This window comes from Lingula anatina, chromosome 6 (genome assembly GCF_051362555.1).
Source record: "Lingula anatina isolate TDL-2025a chromosome 6, LinAna3.0, whole genome shotgun sequence".
NCBI lineage: Eukaryota > Metazoa > Brachiopoda > Lingulata > Lingulida > Lingulidae > Lingula > Lingula anatina.
Window position 1 is genome coordinate 22,780,811 of NC_141772.1, and position 17,010 is coordinate 22,797,820.

Here is a 17,010-nt window from a genome sequence, read left to right on the forward strand (position 1 = left end):
TGTTTTAGTTTCCTTCTTCGTTGCTACTTTTCCCATAATTACATGCGTTTCATTATTTTGGCCTGACTTCTGTAACACTGTGGTTTCTGTAGATTAGGTACTGTATTATTTTATTTAGTTTTCCTAAACATAACAACCTTTTCTAGGACTATATGATTCCTTTATTCTATGATAATACTGTTCCACAAAACCACAGAAATTCTTGGTTATATATCGTAAAATCAAAAACTCCATTTAAACTCAAAATACCACCATGAAACTGAATAACTCCTTATCATAGTTCCATCATATACAAATGCCTTTGAATAACTCAGTGCTGACAATTTAGGAATATATTTCGATCACCACCAAAGCTATGATAACCACTAAAGATATTATACTATTCAGCATATGCTAAATCTCGAAAGGATGTCGCCCAATGATTTCCCCACTGCTTTGAAACTCATGGGGAACGAGATATGATTCTCGGGATGCTTTTCATCCAAAACTTGACCCGTTTTGGAACAACTCTTTTCTTTCCCACTATGACGTCTCCAAACGCGAGGTAGTGCTCTTTATTCACAGTGTATTCCTCCCATATTGCTGGAACAGGCTCTGGCATGTTTGGATTTCTGGAACAAATAAGAACTAAAAATATGAACGGCTTAAAGATGATCGTGAGAGACTTTCTGCTGCCATGTAGTGCCATTAGTAAAGAATGACATCAGAGTAGTTAAAAGTTTATGATGTCCCTATTAGCTTATTCAGTCATATCTCAACACCCAAAAGAAGGCAACAACATAACTTTGTTCTTCGGTTTAACTTACCCAGTCTTGGCAAAGTTTGACCAATATTGTATCAACATTTTAGACAAATTCTTCTCATCGTCCGTGAAAGTGGCACCAGAGACGAAAGGTTCGTGTGAACCAATCATAAAATGAAGGTCGTCTCCGTGATTTGCTCTCTGAAACCAAGATGGTGAACCCGACATAACATTTCCATACAGCGGCTTTCTCATGAAGTAGTAAAGATAAGTGCGTCCTCCTTCTTCAGAGAGATACGACGTCATGAATTTAAACATCGGTTGAGTGAAAGTAATGTCAGAAAGGAAATCGACATAATCGCGAGCGGCTTCGATACTGCTGGCGTTTTTGTCATAGTAGAATTTCTTAATTGCGTCGACAATGTTCGTGCTGTTTTCAAACACTAAATCTGTCCAAAAGGGGATCAATATGTCGCGGAAGTAAAGCGGATTTATTCCATATGGGTAGTTATTCAGAACATAGACTCCTCCGTCTCCATCAAGAAACCCAGTAACAAAGTCGAAAGAACGGAGGCGCTGCAAAACAACAGGATCACTCAACATCTCTGATATTGGTTTAGTAAGCAAGACACCATCGATTGAAGGTCTGTAAAAGAATCCAATGAGCCCTACAGTGGCCTGCTCACTGGCATTTACGAGTTCCCCAGCTTCTATGAGTGCCGTGGTGTTTGCCGTTGGACAGCCAACAATGTTCCCAGTCCTCACAGCAAGTTCTGGACCATTTTCTGACGTTGCCCAATAAGCGTTTGCAGCACCACTCTGGCTTATCAAGCGGTGGAAGAGTCCTGAGGAAGCATGTGTCAGGGCCAACTGTGTCACACAACTGCCACCCGCAGATTCGCCAAAGATCGTCACCCTGTAAAACACCAATGACGATTTTAATACAGGCAGTACGATGAGGGAAGTTTTTTGCACTTCACCACACCGATGTGGTCTGAAAGACCATCATAGAAAAAGGTGCTAGAAAAAAGAACAATCTAGAAATTATATAATTGTACTTGGGGCGACAACATTACCCAACAATACTGCTCCATACATGCATCTAAAGTACCAAGTCTATTAAATGTACATTGTATATCTATAATTATCTGCATGTTTTTTTTTTTTTTTAATTTCCGATATCATGCAAATTATACAACAGTTTTAAATAAGAACTGATACGCAACAAGAGAAATAAAAGCTTCCATCATTAGTATATCTTATATACTGCAAATACCTTCCAGGGTCCCCTCCAAAGTACTGGATATTCTTCTTGATCCATTTCAGCGCCTCAATTTGGTCCCACAGTCCTATATTACCTGGTACGCTGTCGTCACCAGTGCTGAGAAACCCAAACACATTCAGGCGGTAGTTCATAGACACCACAATGACGTCACCTGTTACAGCTAAATAGGGATAAAAGGAAGAGATTAAAATGTGATCTTCCTTATTGGTGGTTAGGCTTCAAACTTTTAAGTGAGTATAACCAACAACCAGTGATATGAATGGACCCGCTTTTAATCTAAATTTGAGATTACAATGTAAATGTACAGCGTCACAAAATTAACAGACGATTAATACTTTTAAAAAACGTAACCAAGACTAGTTCCTTTTTTATTTGTTGTTATCATTTGCTCTTCTTTTGTTTGAGCGCCATCTTCGTTATTTCCTCACTCACGTGACTATTCATATTTACCGCTTTAAGTCTCACGTGATCATCTGTAAAAATAGTTTATCGCCAAATTCAAACTTCAGCACTGGACATTTTCATTGCCGAGGTTACTTATGGTAAGAGAAGATTGATATTTTCGTTTCGTATCTCGAAACTCGTATAGGATTTCAGAAACAAGAATAGCTGCGTCGTTGTCACTGTTTGACCAAACCCGTTACACATATAAAAGGATTTCACTTACACAGAAAGTCAATGAAAGGCTGCATGAATATAGGGGTACATGTGAAGGTGAGAAAAACACCGTGAACGTGTGTGTGTGTGTGTGTGTGTGTGTGTGTGTGTGCAGTACGTTTTCTATTTTCTTTGCACCGGCATAACAATCCAGTATTTGGTGCATTTCATGAAAATATATAGAAGTATCATGGTTAAGAACATATCGTTATTGTAAGAACATTATTATCTCATAGGAAGGTTGAGTTTTTTTCTTTAGAGGTGTCTTCATCCAGTCAGTCCCATTTTACTCACCAAATTCTTTGAAACTGTATACGGATGTTCCACCTATGTTGTAACCCCCACCATATATCCAGACCATCACCGCCTTATTGTTGGAACTGTTTGTGGATCCAGGAACAAAAACGTTGAGAGTCAGGCAATCTTCTGAAACCTGCATAATAAAGTATTTTTGTGCGAAATGTGATTATTAGCGTCTTTTATCACTGTTGCCAGTTTTACAGTTTGATCAGAAAGACATTTAAAGATACATATAAAACGAGTTTGGTTTCCAAGTAACGCATATCGATCACTTCTACTTACTTCTTATACGACCAAAACAAAGTTGGGATGCCAAGGTATAAACCAAATCTCTCGCTCAGCCTAAAAAGCTTTTCAACTATCATGACCGTAAATTGGCCTATTTATCTGGCTCTCTAGTTCACAAAGGTCCGTTAATGCCGTAGTACTGCGTGCGCATTACATAATCATCACTCTCATTCCAATGTATAGTTGCGCGCGCAATTGCATACCTATTCAATGAGACTGCTGCGGGATGTTTTGGCGCCGGAAAGAAACAGAACATTGCCCTTAAAATATCATTTCTCGGGAAATATGAAAGGATCCTTTAGTTTTTTTTTCTGTGTCATACTTTTCGAAACAATATGGTGGCGTTTGGTTGCGTCTTGTTGCAAAATTTTGAGTTGAAATGCATCTTAAACATGTTGTATATTTATGTACTTGAGAATGAAGGAGTAGACTAAGTCTTTAACTGAGAATCGCACTAATTGTTAGTTTACCAAATTTATTGACACCGGCTCGTGTTTGGTAGCATGAAGATATAATTGGATAATTGGAGTCTTTCTCCGTAACATGCGAAATACATTTCCTGTTCATGACAGATTCTGGTGCTATATATTTCAACATATCATTTCCCTCAATTAAAAAACATTTGGTGGCAGCGACGGGATGAGAGAGAAAGACAGTAAAGCTCTGTGCACTCAGTTGTTAAGTTTCTACTGAACATTATGATTTTGCGGTATCATTTATCTGCTCCATTTTAAGAAAGCACACTACCACAACTTACGCAGAGTCTGAGAGGGACGGACAGAGAGAAACGCTCCACTTTTCCCGACAAAATGCACTATTAGTCGAAAAAGGTTGTCCCACCATGTGCTTTTATTTACAAACAATCACCTCACAAGTGTACATTGTTATAAACAGTGTTTTTCATTCCAGATACCACATCTTACATGATAAACGGTGCACAAAATACAAAAAAAGTGGTGACAGTATCCATTAATTCAAATTTGGAGGTGGGACAACCTTTTTGACCATTGCATAGTGTAGCGAATTTAGGTCATCAAAAGGGTCATGTCAAGTAAAGATTTTCCATTATCATGTTTCACATTACAATTAGCATTTTCTAGGTTTTGCACTGATTTTGTGTAATGTTTCCCCAATAAGCATATTTCTTTGTTTAGTTGCAGCCTCAAGAGGTAATCAATTATAATGTGATGGTTCATGACAAACATATTTTCCTGTGATCAAATTACTTATGAAAAAAAGGTAAAAGAACTAGTGAAGTACATATAATGTGTATTACCGTCTCCGGACCGGGAAAACCGTTGGGATTCGATGCAACTTGCATGCAGGCAGGCCCAAACGCCGTGGCATCTTTAACACCTTCCCAGTTCCCTGCAGGCTCTGGTAACCTAAACCTGAGATCTCCCACTGGAGGCTTGGCGAATGGTATACCTAAGAATACATCCACTCTGTTCCCTTGTACAGTTTCTGTCACTCCCTGTAACGCTCCGTTGTCAATGTACACAATGGTCTGGCATTTTACTCTCTCCAGAATTAACACCATCAGAGAGGCAGAAATTACAGCCCAAACCCAATACTTCATACTGCGATGAAACACAAGTCTGATCAAATTCCAAGTTCCAGTGGCCTTCTCTGTTTCGCTTGTCTGGGACAATGAACTCCTTCCGCAGAAGATGTCATATTTTTAAAAGTTGTTTCCGTCAGCCCGCATATTCTGCCAGAGCTGTAGCTGAACTGGTTATCTAAAATACATTGCTCTATGTTGCCAGCCATCATATTGGCATGTGCTTTTTACCACACACTTTTTGTCATTGATGAAATAGTTCCATATATCGCTAATTCTTAGCTCTGTATCTGTCAGGGTATATTGGATAATCACATTTTAAATTATAATGAAAATATTCTTAAAATACCTATAAAATCAAAACAGATTCATTAACGACCCTCTACATGCTTCTGACCTTTTGTTTCTGGCTTTTTGTTTCATGCCGGTCATTTTAGTTGTTTGCACAATACAATGCCCACCTCTGTATTTCGATTGAATGTCAGCCCATCTGCCAAAATGATTATTTGTTAGTTTTATTGAGTTGGGAGCATCTATGAACATGAATGTACATATAATGGCGAACATGCCGCTTATATCACTAAATTTTATCTCCACAGTCGATGCACTTGAAAGAAGATCATATATAGCTCTCTCAACTACTACTACTGCCCCAACGTATCATTTAATACGTGACATTCATGTTGAATCTGTCTCTCGTCTGAGACCTGACGTATTCCGAACAACAAACAACAAACACCTTTTACATGAAAAAGTGTCAGACAAGGGCAGCATTGTGTTCCAAATTTCACAAATACAACATAAGACAGCTATCTTCTTACAGGAGCAAGTCATCATTCTTAAAAGATCACATGCAATATCATAGAAGAGCACTTAACCAGTAGCGGATTCCCGTTTCTGAAAAATATATCACACCAATATATCCCTCTTGAAATTAGAAATTGAGCAAGCTGAACCCTGGCTCTAAACCGTACCAAAGGGCACCGCTTAATTTGCCCTCCAAATCACCCAAAAAATTAGAGTCCCTTGAGCAGGCCCCCAATCCCACGCCAAGAGGGTGATGGTCGGCTTCGCATCCGAGGCCTGTCGTTCCTGACCCCCCCCCCCCCCCCCCCAAAAAAAAAAAAAAATCAGATAATCTTGGATCCGCCCCTGATTAACGTACATGGTATAACTGTTTCACATTTAAAAATTCAACATAGACAAACAAAGCTCATAGAATTGCTATGGTAGAGAATGGACCATTTGTTTAGGTCGCACAGTATATCATCATAGGGACCATTCCCACAGATTTTTGGATCGATCTATCTTCCTGGGGAGTCTCACTACATTGCTATCAAACTAACCAGCTTAAACGTCTGTCACGCCTAGTAAAGCTGTTAGTGTTAGTCTTTACCCCTAGCTGATTCGGTACACGTGAGAGGCATTTGAGCCTCTTGAGCTGATAGCAATTTAGCGTGAACCCCCAGGGAGTTAGGCCGATCCAGTTGGATGGATCTAAGTATGGGAACCCAGTCGTAGTGTAGCAGACACGTTACTCTGACCTGATTCAGGAAGCATGATAAGATATAGCCATAACACAAACACTGTAGAAAACACTGAGTCACGAACGTGTTTTTAGTTACTCTCGTAAAATGGCTTGGTGGATTCCATACCTGCTTTTGCTTTTTTTGTCAGTAACTGTAGTAAACAGCCAGTTAGAGGTCACCATCAGAACCGGTAGAATACGAGGTTTCAGCAAAACAGTGAACGGGACAACTGTGAACGAATTTTTAGGAATTCCCTTTGCCAAACCTCCAATTGGGAACCTTAGATTTGCAAAGCCCCAGCCTGCAAACCGCTGGGCAGGGGTGAAAGACGCCACGGCGTATGGTCCAGCTTGCATGCAGAGACCCAACCCTTTTGGATTTCCTAATCCGAAGAAAGTAGGTTTAGTAACTTTATATTTAATGTTTTAAAATTAATTAAAAACAAAAGTTCTTTTATGAAATGCAGAGACCCAACCCTTTTGGATTTCCTGTCCCGAAAACGTGGGTACAGTGTATACCAAGTTCACATCCTACTGTATTATGTAATCATAATCATAAACACCATTACGTGGGATTTAGGTGTAGAAATCTTAATTGTTTTTGTCCTGACCTGTCTCGTATAGTTCCGCCCGCTCCTGCGGCTCCGCAGGATTTCGTGAGACACAAGTCACCGTTACCGCTTCTCCTCCTAGACCGCATGTACCTGTAGCCCCATTTTTTTTTTTTTTTTTTTTTTTTTTTTTTTGTCTCAGTCGGTACATTGGCCTGGGCGTGACGCTCGTTGAAACGCAACCTTGTCAAAATTTTTGAAAATTCAATGTAAAATATCTCCCAAACCGAAGGAATTATGGGGAAAATTACTGCAGAAGTCTGTCCGAGAGTCATATGTGGAGATTTCAAATATGCCCTTGGATTTGACCTTTGACCTTTATGTCAAGGTCAAACGGGCCAAAATTTTCTAAAAATGGGAATTTTCTGCAAAAAATTGGGTTTTCCCAATTTTCAGAAACTACATAGACCTAAGCTCTCATAAAACAGGGACTTGAGCAAAAATGTTCATTAGCTTGGTTGTTGGATAAACATGATCTAAACATAAGAGGGTCCTGGCCGCTATACCACCTAGCGGTCAGTGAGTGTGAACAACTACTCACGTCAGTCTGATGAAGACCTTAGACCAGGTTGGCCGCAAGCTAACGGTACGGAAAATTTTAGGCTTGTGTCTGGGAATTTTCATGTTTAGTGAAGGGACTTCTTTCATCTCTTGGAGTTTGGGGTCAATCGGTGCATTTTCACGGGAGAAGCAGCCAATAGATGCCGAAACTGAAAACTCTCTCTAATTCTGGAACCGTAAATGCTAGAAACCTTTTCTTTTTTTTTTGCATTTTGTAGAGCTTGTCAAGGGGTTGCACTATATCAAAAAGTACACCGTCGCAATATTCAGTGGTGAAAATAAAATGTGAAATACTCCAAAATTGGCAGGGATACAACCATAGTTGCCATAGTTATTATTTAACTTCAATAGGAAGTCATTTACTGGCAATCTAACTGTGACCTTGAAATAGACCTTTGACCTTCTTTTCATGATGAACTGCACTTTGCAAGTTTTCTCCAAATCTGGCAGAGATACACCCATAGTTACTATTGAACTTGAATAGGAAATCATATACTGGCAATCTGTGACCTTGAAATTGACCTTTGACTAACTTTTCACCATGAAATTTCTGTCACTTATAACTCCAAAACTGGCAGAGATACGCCCAGTGTTGCCCCTGGGTTTTCTCTTTTTTCAGCATATATGCAACACCGATAACACATAAAAAAACCGATAGACCTATTGTCTTGAAAACCCAAGGAGTGATCAATGTTACGAAAATCGGCTTGATCGGACCGTTTTTACAATTATGCTGTTTTTTCACTTCTTTCTGCATATTTCGAGAACTCTTTTTTATCGCATTTTGCAGAGCTTGTCAAGCACAACACTGGTGGCGGTGTCCCTTATTTATTTATTATTTTTTTTTAATTTTTGATATATATATATATATATATATATATTTTTTTTTTTTTTTTTTTTTTTTTTTTTTTGTTTCCCATACGAATGCGCTTACTCCAGCTGGTGGTACAATATCCGGAGGTGGTATCACCCTTCTGATCCTCTAGTTTTCTTCTTCCTCTTTGGGCGCTCTGTCAGTACTATGATATTGATACAAACAACAGTTTCATTCATGATCACATTTCATGAATTATTGATCCAAAGCTATCGATATTGGTATGGAGTTTATGGAGGAGACATATGCGTCATGTAAAATTATTTATCAACTTCAGATATCTGAAGATTGCCTGACGCTCAACGTTTTTGTTCCCGATACCCCTGGCGTTAAAGCTGTAATGGTCTGGATTCATGGCGGAGGCTACTACACAGGGGGCAGTTTTCACTATGATTTCACCGAATTCGGTAGGTCCACTGTGTGGCCCTTCATGGGTTATATACATGTGTAATCTGCTCTTTGTCAGTGCATCTACATGTATATAAAAATGGAAAGAAAATATAAGGAAGAAAGAAAAGTGAATATCAAATATGAAATCAAATTCAATGAATCAAATTATATTTTCTATCATTTTGATAAGCTGCAAGAGGCGACATTATCGTTGTGTCATTGAATTATCGCCTGGGACCATTTGGTTTCCTGAGTATAGATGGCGCTAATGCACCTGGAAATCTGGGACTGTGGGATCAGATTGAGGGCCTGAAGTGGGTACAAGACAACATTGGAGCCTTTGGTGGTGACCCTAAAAAGTACGTTTGACATGGTTGTGACCTGTTTAAACTGTCGGCCTACTTGCTTGTCGGTCTTTTGTTTGAATTTTCGAGACTTTTCTGCTACTTGGGCTTGGCCAAAGCAGTGAAGGTAATACATGTTTTAGAAAATATATATACTACATCGAATTTAAGAGACGTTGTTGTGTTTCCTCAAATGAGAGAATAAAATACATTTACCCAACGAATACTTCCTAGTGGTATTACATGATATAATGATCCGAACCCGGTAGATTCAATAAATCAGATAAATACTAACGCATATAAGAACCCTGAAGGAGACGTGCATTTCGAATGCCTCCATCAAAATTTTTATCTTTTTTCAGGGTTACTACATTCGGGGAATCTGCCGGGGGTAGCAGTATCTCTCAGCTTGCTCTTACCGCAAAAGCCAAAGGCCTCTTTCACCGTTTCATTCCTCAGAGCGGGTCCGCCTGGGCAGACTGGACGTGGTCGACGGAAAAAGCTGCAACACTCTCTCTAAGGATTGGCGACATCATAGGCTGCCACGCCGGGCCAACAGAGAGGTCAAAACTCCTCGACTGTCTGCGAAAAACAACAGCTGAACGATTCCTAGACGCGAGTATCGTTGCTACCATAGGTGTCCCTGGCACCCTCCATTACAGCGCTGAGGTCGACGGCGATATGTTTCCAGAATCCTTATCAGACATGTTTAAAAAACCTGATTCCGAAGTCATACAGCACTTTCGTTCTCTGGACTGTTTGGGAGGTTTCACTGACGGAGACGGGGCGATATTGATCCATGACATCGATAACGGGATCACCCCTGCAGAATTACGAGACAAGTTTATCCCTGATGTGGCGAAGCATGTCGCACCTGGCCACAAAGCCGAAATTGAGAACGTTCTAATGAAGGAATACTACAACAACGCAGCTAATCGATATGACACTGCTAACCGCTACGTCGACATCTTGACGGACTGGGATTTAGCAGGACCGATGGCAATTCTGACAGATAAACACGTGTCACCATGTGGTGGCTCTACATACCTTTACTACCTCACAAAGGTACCTTCATTTGGCTACGTTTTGAAATTCCCTCCTTGGTTCGATCGGTCCAACCACGGAGACGACATTTCGTATCTCCTTGGTCCAGATCACCCCACAATGTTTGATGACGGCGTCGAGTTTGATGACGGTGACAAGAGGATTTCTTACGAAATGATGAAGTATTGGGCAAACTTTGCTAAAACAGGGTAAGTGTAGATCTGATAATTCTTGTGTTACAACAATCACTTACTTAAAGTATAGTTAACTTTATTTTGGGTAAAGAGTAGCATACAGCCGTGTAAACATTATAGTTACCAAGAGATGTTTGCAAAAAGCCATTGTACGAGTTCGCCATTTCTCGTCTCAATTACGAAACATAAAACCCAAAATCGAGTTAAAGGGAGTAAATTTATCAACATATTTGTGTACAGTAAATATGGATGATAAGTGAAACTGCTGGAATTTCCAGAAATTTAGTTTTTCTACATACAGTTCTAACATTCAATGTATGTTGATGCCATGCACAAATGTACAGAACAGTTATCATTCGTTTAATAAAGGGATCCTAACAAACCAGACATGCCCACCACGACCTGGCCACCATACACTTCAGACAAGAAAGAATACATCGAGTTAGGTGACGTCACCAAGTCTGCTTCTGACGTCATACCAAGTCGTTGGAAGCTGTGGGTGACCACCATCCCGGAGATCCAGGCGTCCCCCGTGGTCTCTAAAGCTCGCGGACGCTGTCCCCCGTATCTTTGTCATTGTTGCGGGTACGATGTCTGCCTGGACGACAAGTATCTGAACTAAAAGCAAACAAAATGTAATGTAAAGAGAACATAACCCTTTCCTAAAGGACGTTCAGTTGGACTCTAAGGGAACCCTACAGGCCTCTATCGGACATCCTCTGATTCCTGTACAACATGTTTAATTTTACTAATGTTATTGGATTTGCTATAAATAAGATGTTTTAATGCTGAATAAGAAGCACAAATATTGTCATGTTGAACTTCTGTCTTCGACGTTGAATTTGATTTGGCGGTAATATCCTGGTTAGTAGAACTTTAATTTTGTAATATGTTTGAGCTGGTTATTTGGAATTAAAGGGCCGCGTCGTTCCGAATCCACGCAGACATTGGGTTCTTTGCCGCATTTTATGATAGAGGTTCAACTGATGCAATTTACAGGCGCCATTTTTTTTTTCAAAATAACCTCTTTTCTTTGTACGAAGCTCAACAACACAGGCAAAGCTGTAGTGAGTGGAAACTAAAGAAATATACAAAACACCACATTCTTTGCACTGAACAAGACATAGAGGAACTGAAAAATGTCCTTTGTCCGTTATTTCAACCATGTAGTGGCATCATTGCCCATTGGATCCATATTGGTATCACGTCATGTAGCACTGTGTATGGTGCAGACGACATTATTTGTGTTATTCTATTCTCAGCATAGTGGCTCCTGTGCATTGGCAATAAGTCAGAAGTATAAAGATTTTTGCTCATGCGGGTTGTGCAGATAAAAGTGAAAATTGCGACTTTATGATGGTAGCATTAATCGTCTTCTTCAAACTATATTTGAGGATAATCGATTTGAAGCGCGCACTTCACCGTTGTACAGTTGCCGTTAACCATCGACCAGAGTGGAGTACCAAAACATATCACCAAAGATCCGTTGGAACATCTTAATAGGCGTCGAAGATTTACACTGAAACATGGTGAGTTAGACAAGATTACTTAGGAGTATTGTGCCCATATTTACTCATTCTCGAAATATAGGTTCATTTAACATTTTTTTTTATTTCATTAAAAATAAGCGAGCGGAAGATTTGTTTGTCCAAGTAAAACTTTACTTACATCAGTCTAGCAATTTAAATCATTTGAAAAAAAAATTCTAGATTTATCTGTTCTGGCCCAAAAACATGAACGGAGTAATTTTCAAACCTTCTTTGCTGTCCCTCGCAGCACCATCTCACATTCTCCTATTGATCTACTTCATTTGAACAAAAGTAGAAATTTTGCCACTTGTTAGGTAGCGAGCATGACGGCTAACGAGTAGGAAAGTGCCTGGAATGTTTATTGTAAATTTTTAAAACTTTTGTTACTCAAAACTTATTTACTGAATATGAAAACTGTGCAAATTAGCAATGCATGAACCTGAAAATGTTTGCATGTCATAGACAAAAGGCTATATTTATTAATTACTGTCGCCAGGCCTTAAACAATTGAATTCATGAATATTCATGCATCTTTAACTTCATTTTTCCACTTTTCTGTTTTTTTTTTTTTTTTCAAATGGAACTGTGTGTCTCGTTTAGATTGCATCACTATTCCTTTTTTTAAAGGTACTGCATCTCTTTTCCCTCCTGTGTTTCTTCGCATTGCCAATGGTGATGGCGGGAGAAAAATTGTGCATCGTCTACACTATGATTGGTCAGGGCAGCATCAATGCCGGCGAATTTTCCAGCGAGCAATGGTACCAAGTACACCGATATTTCGATCGAAACACTAACGCCAGCATCGCAGCTGAAGGGAGAAAGTTCCTACAGTTTTTGAGAGAATGGTACGGCATCGACGCGGTCGTTGGTGATGATAGCTTGTCAGGGGTTGATCCGACCCCTGTGTCTTTCCAGACCACGTCACTAAACTTTACATTCGCAATTATGACTCTTCCACAGTCTGCTAAGTTTCAACTTTATACGGAGTCGCGAGGCAAACGAGTTCGTTTTTACGCTACCAAGATTCAGAGTATTGGATGGATGATTACAATCGACAATCAGTTCACTGTGAGTGAGGGTCGAAACCAGGGAATGGAGGTGCCTGCAAGAAGTACCATTAAGTTTGAAGACGTCTATATGAGACCGGGGCCATTGGGATTCGACAGTGAAATAAAGCTACGTGCAGACGACCGTGTTCCAACTGTTCGCATTCCAATCCCATTGGGGCAATATACTAATATGACCGGGTATGACGTCACACAAGGAGAGTACGCCGTCTTCAATCGCCACGTCATCAGTCTGACCAGACCCGAATTCGGTGACGGCGTAGCGTACGGGGTCCTTACTCTCTACGTGCACGGAAACGAATATCTGAATGATGGTCGAATGGTTATCACCTTCTGCAACCGTACAGAGAATGATCTGCCATAGTTGAGCTTTTCATACATTGAACTGTTTTTCTCTTTTGAGGTAATACGACTGTAATGTTTTTTGTTTGTTTGTTTGTTTGGTCTTAAGTTGTTATTTTAGTTCAATGAAATTTATTGTAAAGATCGGGTAAGGGAAGTAAAAAAGAACAAAGAGCATTTTGGCTTTTGAAATCAATGTAACTACCTTTGAAATGTTTTTTTTTATTTCTTAGAGAGAGAGAGAAAGACAGATGCGGGTTTCCTCCTGTTCATATAACGTATACCATTTACACCGCACAAGCAATGTCAAGCAGCAGTAAAAGCCCGAATAAAGTGCGGATTTTTTATTAAGAAACATTCTCAGTATTTGTATCCGATCAAAGAAAGACTTGTCCAATGTTATGGGTTAAAAAACGAAACTGATCCCTCTCATCTCAACCCGTATCCTTCAAATTAAAAAGTGAAATAAAATAAAAGTGATAGTAAAATGTAGAACCACTTCCATTTTCAAAACCATCATGTGTAAATTTGATGAAAATGGGACATTAGACAAAAACGACAATATAGGTATAGATAAGGAAATTGTATATTTTAAAGCAGAATTAAAATCTAATTGAATCGCTTGTTACGTAAACAGCCTAAATTTCCATATGTTAGTTTACTGGCGTTAAAACATATTTTTGTCATTTGGAATTGCAGTTTTTCACGTTTATATTGAATTGCACATAATAGCATGTAAAAATTTAAAAAAAAACGTCAAGTCTATGAATTGGACCATCACTCCTGAGGGTACGAGAATTAGGAGTTTGAAGGAGAATAGAAATAGATAAAAGAAATGGCCTCTCAACCGAAACCGGTGATTAAAACGTGCCAGTAAAAACTATGCTTATAAAACGTGCCTATGTAACGTGCCAGCTAGTATTCATTAAAATAGATTACTGAGAAAAGCATAAGTGCTTGAAAGTTATGCAGCTGTGGTTGAATCCTGGTGCCGTTTCAAAAAGTTATTAAAGTCGTTTAGTGCACAGATATAATTTGTTAAATTAGGTTTCTCTGCCTGGTAGTTTCCCCCTCAGTCCCATAAGCGAACTATACTTGTCTTGACACTGGTCTTCATTCTTCATGGTAACGATGGCCGACGGCGCTATGCCACGTACATTAATTGCGAATCTAGCAGGTCTACAAATCGTATAGTTGTATAGTATACTGTCTAATCTAATGTAAGATATCTTGTCTAAGCCCAAACTCGTGAAGTAATTCTGCATATCACTCCCTCTAATTTTTACTAGCTAAATCATAACTCTAAACCGTACCAAATGGCTGGGTTTGCCCTCTAAAAGACCACGCTTAGTGGGGGAGGGGGGTCGGATTCGTATCCGCAGACCCCCACCCCTTTAAATGGGGTAACGTTACATTAGTGCTTAACGTCGTACTTTGTTTAATAGACAGGCATTATGGATACTTCATAGTAAACAATTATACCGGGTTTGGTCACATGCTTGTCGTATCTGCCTTACTCAAGCCAGATATCCACATTGTTAATAAAAATACTTGATACCGTATCGCCTACGAGAGATGATAATCTGCTAAAAGCGGAAGGATTTATTTATGAGGAAGTCTGATGCAGAGGGAACATACATGTATTTCAGTAGTATACATCTGTGGTATCTTTGGTGGAGGAAACGGTACTCATATTTTTCCACTTTTATTGGGAGGCATTATCCCCACCTCTAAGCATTTTGTTACTTCTCATTGGACACATTGACCACAGGTACTTAAGGCTGCTGTCCAGCAGAATAGGTAATGATTATGTTAATGGATAAGATATTAAGCATCTCTTGCAAGGTGACACGCCTAATGCTTAACTTAATCTAACATAATCCTTAAACCAAGCAAATGATTCTCTACAAACAAAAAATCACTGGCCAGTAGATTAGGTAATTATTATATGTTAGTGAATAAAATATTAAGCATCTCTTACAATGTGGCACGCTTAATGCTTAACTTAATCTAACATAATCCTTAAACCAAGCAAATGATTCTCTACAGACAAAAAACGTATTTGTTGACTAGATTTTTTTCAATTTTAAGGACTGCACAGACTAAGGTATATATAGTTGTTTGGTACATGCGGCTTGTTTTAACTGTGATAAGGAAAAGTAGCTAGGACCATAATTCCCTTCTAGGACATGCCAGTGGTTTTGATCGTGCGTTTTCAATACAGCGCGTTGACGAACAGCCAAAATGCAAGAACGTATACGTGACTTATATTTCTGTTTGTAATGATTAACTACAAATGTCAATCAATCGTGGTATAAGGAAGTGCAAAATAGAGAATAGAGTGTGATAATTTACACTGTGTGTTTTAGTATTGGGTGATCAACGTCACAGGAAGGACTGAAATATGGAGTTCATCAGCGGCATAACACCCTCAATTAGTACAGAAAACAGTAGCGTTCATTCCACGGGTGACGATTACACATCTTTCCTAGTGCGCATAGCCACGGAGCAGGTCACGCCAAGCACGAACAATGGTACTTTGGAAATTGTGGCACTGAGACTAAGACAATATGGCCGCCCTGTCATTTGCACCCTTGGAGTGGTCTGCAGTTTGCTGTCCATTGTCGTGTTCAGTAGAAAACGACTGCGCACTACACCAACATGTCTACTGCTCCTGGCGGCGGCCTGTGGCGACTTATTAACCACGCTGAACGGGTACGTCCCCTGGCTGGAGTACGATCTTCCGGACCTTCACGTTCACGCGCTCACGTGCAACGCCTTCATGTGCCGGCTGTCTGTGTTTGCGTGCTTCTTCGGACCCGAATTGAGCGCGCTCCTGCTTACGTCCATGGCGTTGGAACGTTACATCAAGCTCGCGAGGCCCATGGTTCACGCTTTATACCTCACCGTCAGTAGAACACTGATCTTCATTGGTTTCTTAGCTTCTGTTCTTATCCTTCTGAACATTAACATATTTATATCTGACATATACTTGGAAAAGGTGGATGGGAATAATACGGTTTGCTGGAATATGTTCCACGACAGCGTTGATTTACTAAGGAATAAGACAAACGCTTCAGCCATTACCTACTGGCAAGTACACAGATGGATAGCGCTAACGTTGTATTGGATCATCCCCTCAGTTTTACTGCCCGTCTTTAACATCGCGTTCATTGTTTCTTTAAAGCGGCGCCTGACGGAGCAACGCCCAAGTGAAGAACCGTCGTCAAGTTTTAACGAAGACTTGTTGGCAGTGATGGGAACGCATGAGGACCCCAGATGGGCAGACAGTGACCCCGATAAAGAGGTCACGGTGATGTTAGTGACGGTCACAGTGGCGTTCATTCTGTTAACCAGCGGGTTTAACTTGGTGCAGGTGGGTCTGTTAAAGCTTTTCAACCCTGACAAACCTACGACACAAACGCCAGTTAATAGTTTAGTATTCACGGTCTTCATCCTGCTGTTCTACCTGAACCACGCCTTGAACTTCTTCCTGTACTGTTTCAGCGTGCGGACGTATAGAAAGGAATTTTACGACCTATTTCGCAACCTGCGTTGTACTTCCAGCTCATAAAAGTCTCACTCTTGCCAGTGGAGCCCGTACGTCAATTTTTGGTTCATAACAAGTTGATTTCTTTTGTCAGAACTATCCATAGGACATAATGGACAAAGTTAAATCATACCTACTGACAG

General features: G+C 39.9%; 3 protein-coding genes across 4 annotated transcripts; 2 read left to right on the plus strand and 1 right to left on the minus strand.

Moving 5' to 3' along the window:
• Positions 1-79: 79 nt before the first annotated feature.
• On the minus strand, positions 80-4,872 carry LOC106152700 (fatty acyl-CoA hydrolase precursor, medium chain-like). The gene is made up of 5 exons (XM_087015509.1): positions 4,549-4,872; positions 2,979-3,117; positions 2,019-2,187; positions 807-1,658; positions 80-611 (listed from the first exon to the last, which is right to left on the minus strand). Exons 1-5 carry the CDS (start codon positions 4,849-4,851, stop codon positions 443-445), a joined length of 1,632 nt encoding a protein of 543 aa, XP_086871635.1. The 5' UTR covers positions 4,852-4,872; the 3' UTR covers positions 80-442.
• Positions 2,116-11,200, plus strand: LOC106161746 (fatty acyl-CoA hydrolase precursor, medium chain-like). 2 transcript variants are annotated; one of them, XM_087015506.1, is made up of 5 exons: positions 2,116-2,257; positions 8,685-8,814; positions 8,988-9,156; positions 9,504-10,394; positions 10,749-11,200. In XM_087015506.1, exons 2-5 carry the CDS (start codon positions 8,748-8,750, stop codon positions 10,999-11,001), a joined length of 1,380 nt encoding a protein of 459 aa, XP_086871632.1. In that variant the 5' UTR covers positions 2,116-2,257; positions 8,685-8,747; the 3' UTR covers positions 11,002-11,200. The 2 variants fall into 2 exon arrangements, with proteins under 2 accessions (XP_086871632.1, XP_086871631.1); XM_087015505.1 differs by lacking the exon at positions 2,116-2,257 and adding an exon at positions 6,394-6,758.
• Positions 11,201-15,721: 4,521 nt separating this feature from the next.
• On the plus strand, positions 15,722-16,891 carry LOC147761382 (uncharacterized). The gene has a single exon (XM_087016022.1). The coding sequence runs from the start codon at positions 15,722-15,724 to the stop codon at positions 16,889-16,891; it is 1,170 nt and encodes a 389-aa protein (XP_086872148.1).
• Positions 16,892-17,010: the final 119 nt, after the last annotated feature.

Coding starts and splice junctions, on each gene's coding strand:
- LOC106152700 (XM_087015509.1), bottom strand. CDS start 4,851: ATGAAGTATTGGGTTTGGGCTGTAATTTCTGCCTCTCTGATGGTGTTA. Junction 2,188..2,978: donor ATACAGTTTCAAAGAATTTG/GTGAGTAAAATG, acceptor ATCCCTATTTAG/CTGTAACAGGTGACGTCATT. Junction 1,659..2,018: donor TTTGGAGGGGACCCTGGAAG/GTATTTGCAGTA, acceptor GGTGTTTTACAG/GGTGACGATCTTTGGCGAAT.
- LOC106161746 (XM_087015505.1), top strand. CDS start 6,468: ATGGCTTGGTGGATTCCATACCTGCTTTTGCTTTTTTTGTCAGTAACT. Junction 8,815..8,987: donor CTATGATTTCACCGAATTCG/GTAGGTCCACTG, acceptor CATTTTGATAAG/CTGCAAGAGGCGACATTATC. Junction 10,395..10,748: donor GCAAACTTTGCTAAAACAGG/GTAAGTGTAGAT, acceptor CGTTTAATAAAG/GGATCCTAACAAACCAGACA.
- LOC147761382 (XM_087016022.1), top strand. CDS start 15,722: ATGGAGTTCATCAGCGGCATAACACCCTCAATTAGTACAGAAAACAGT.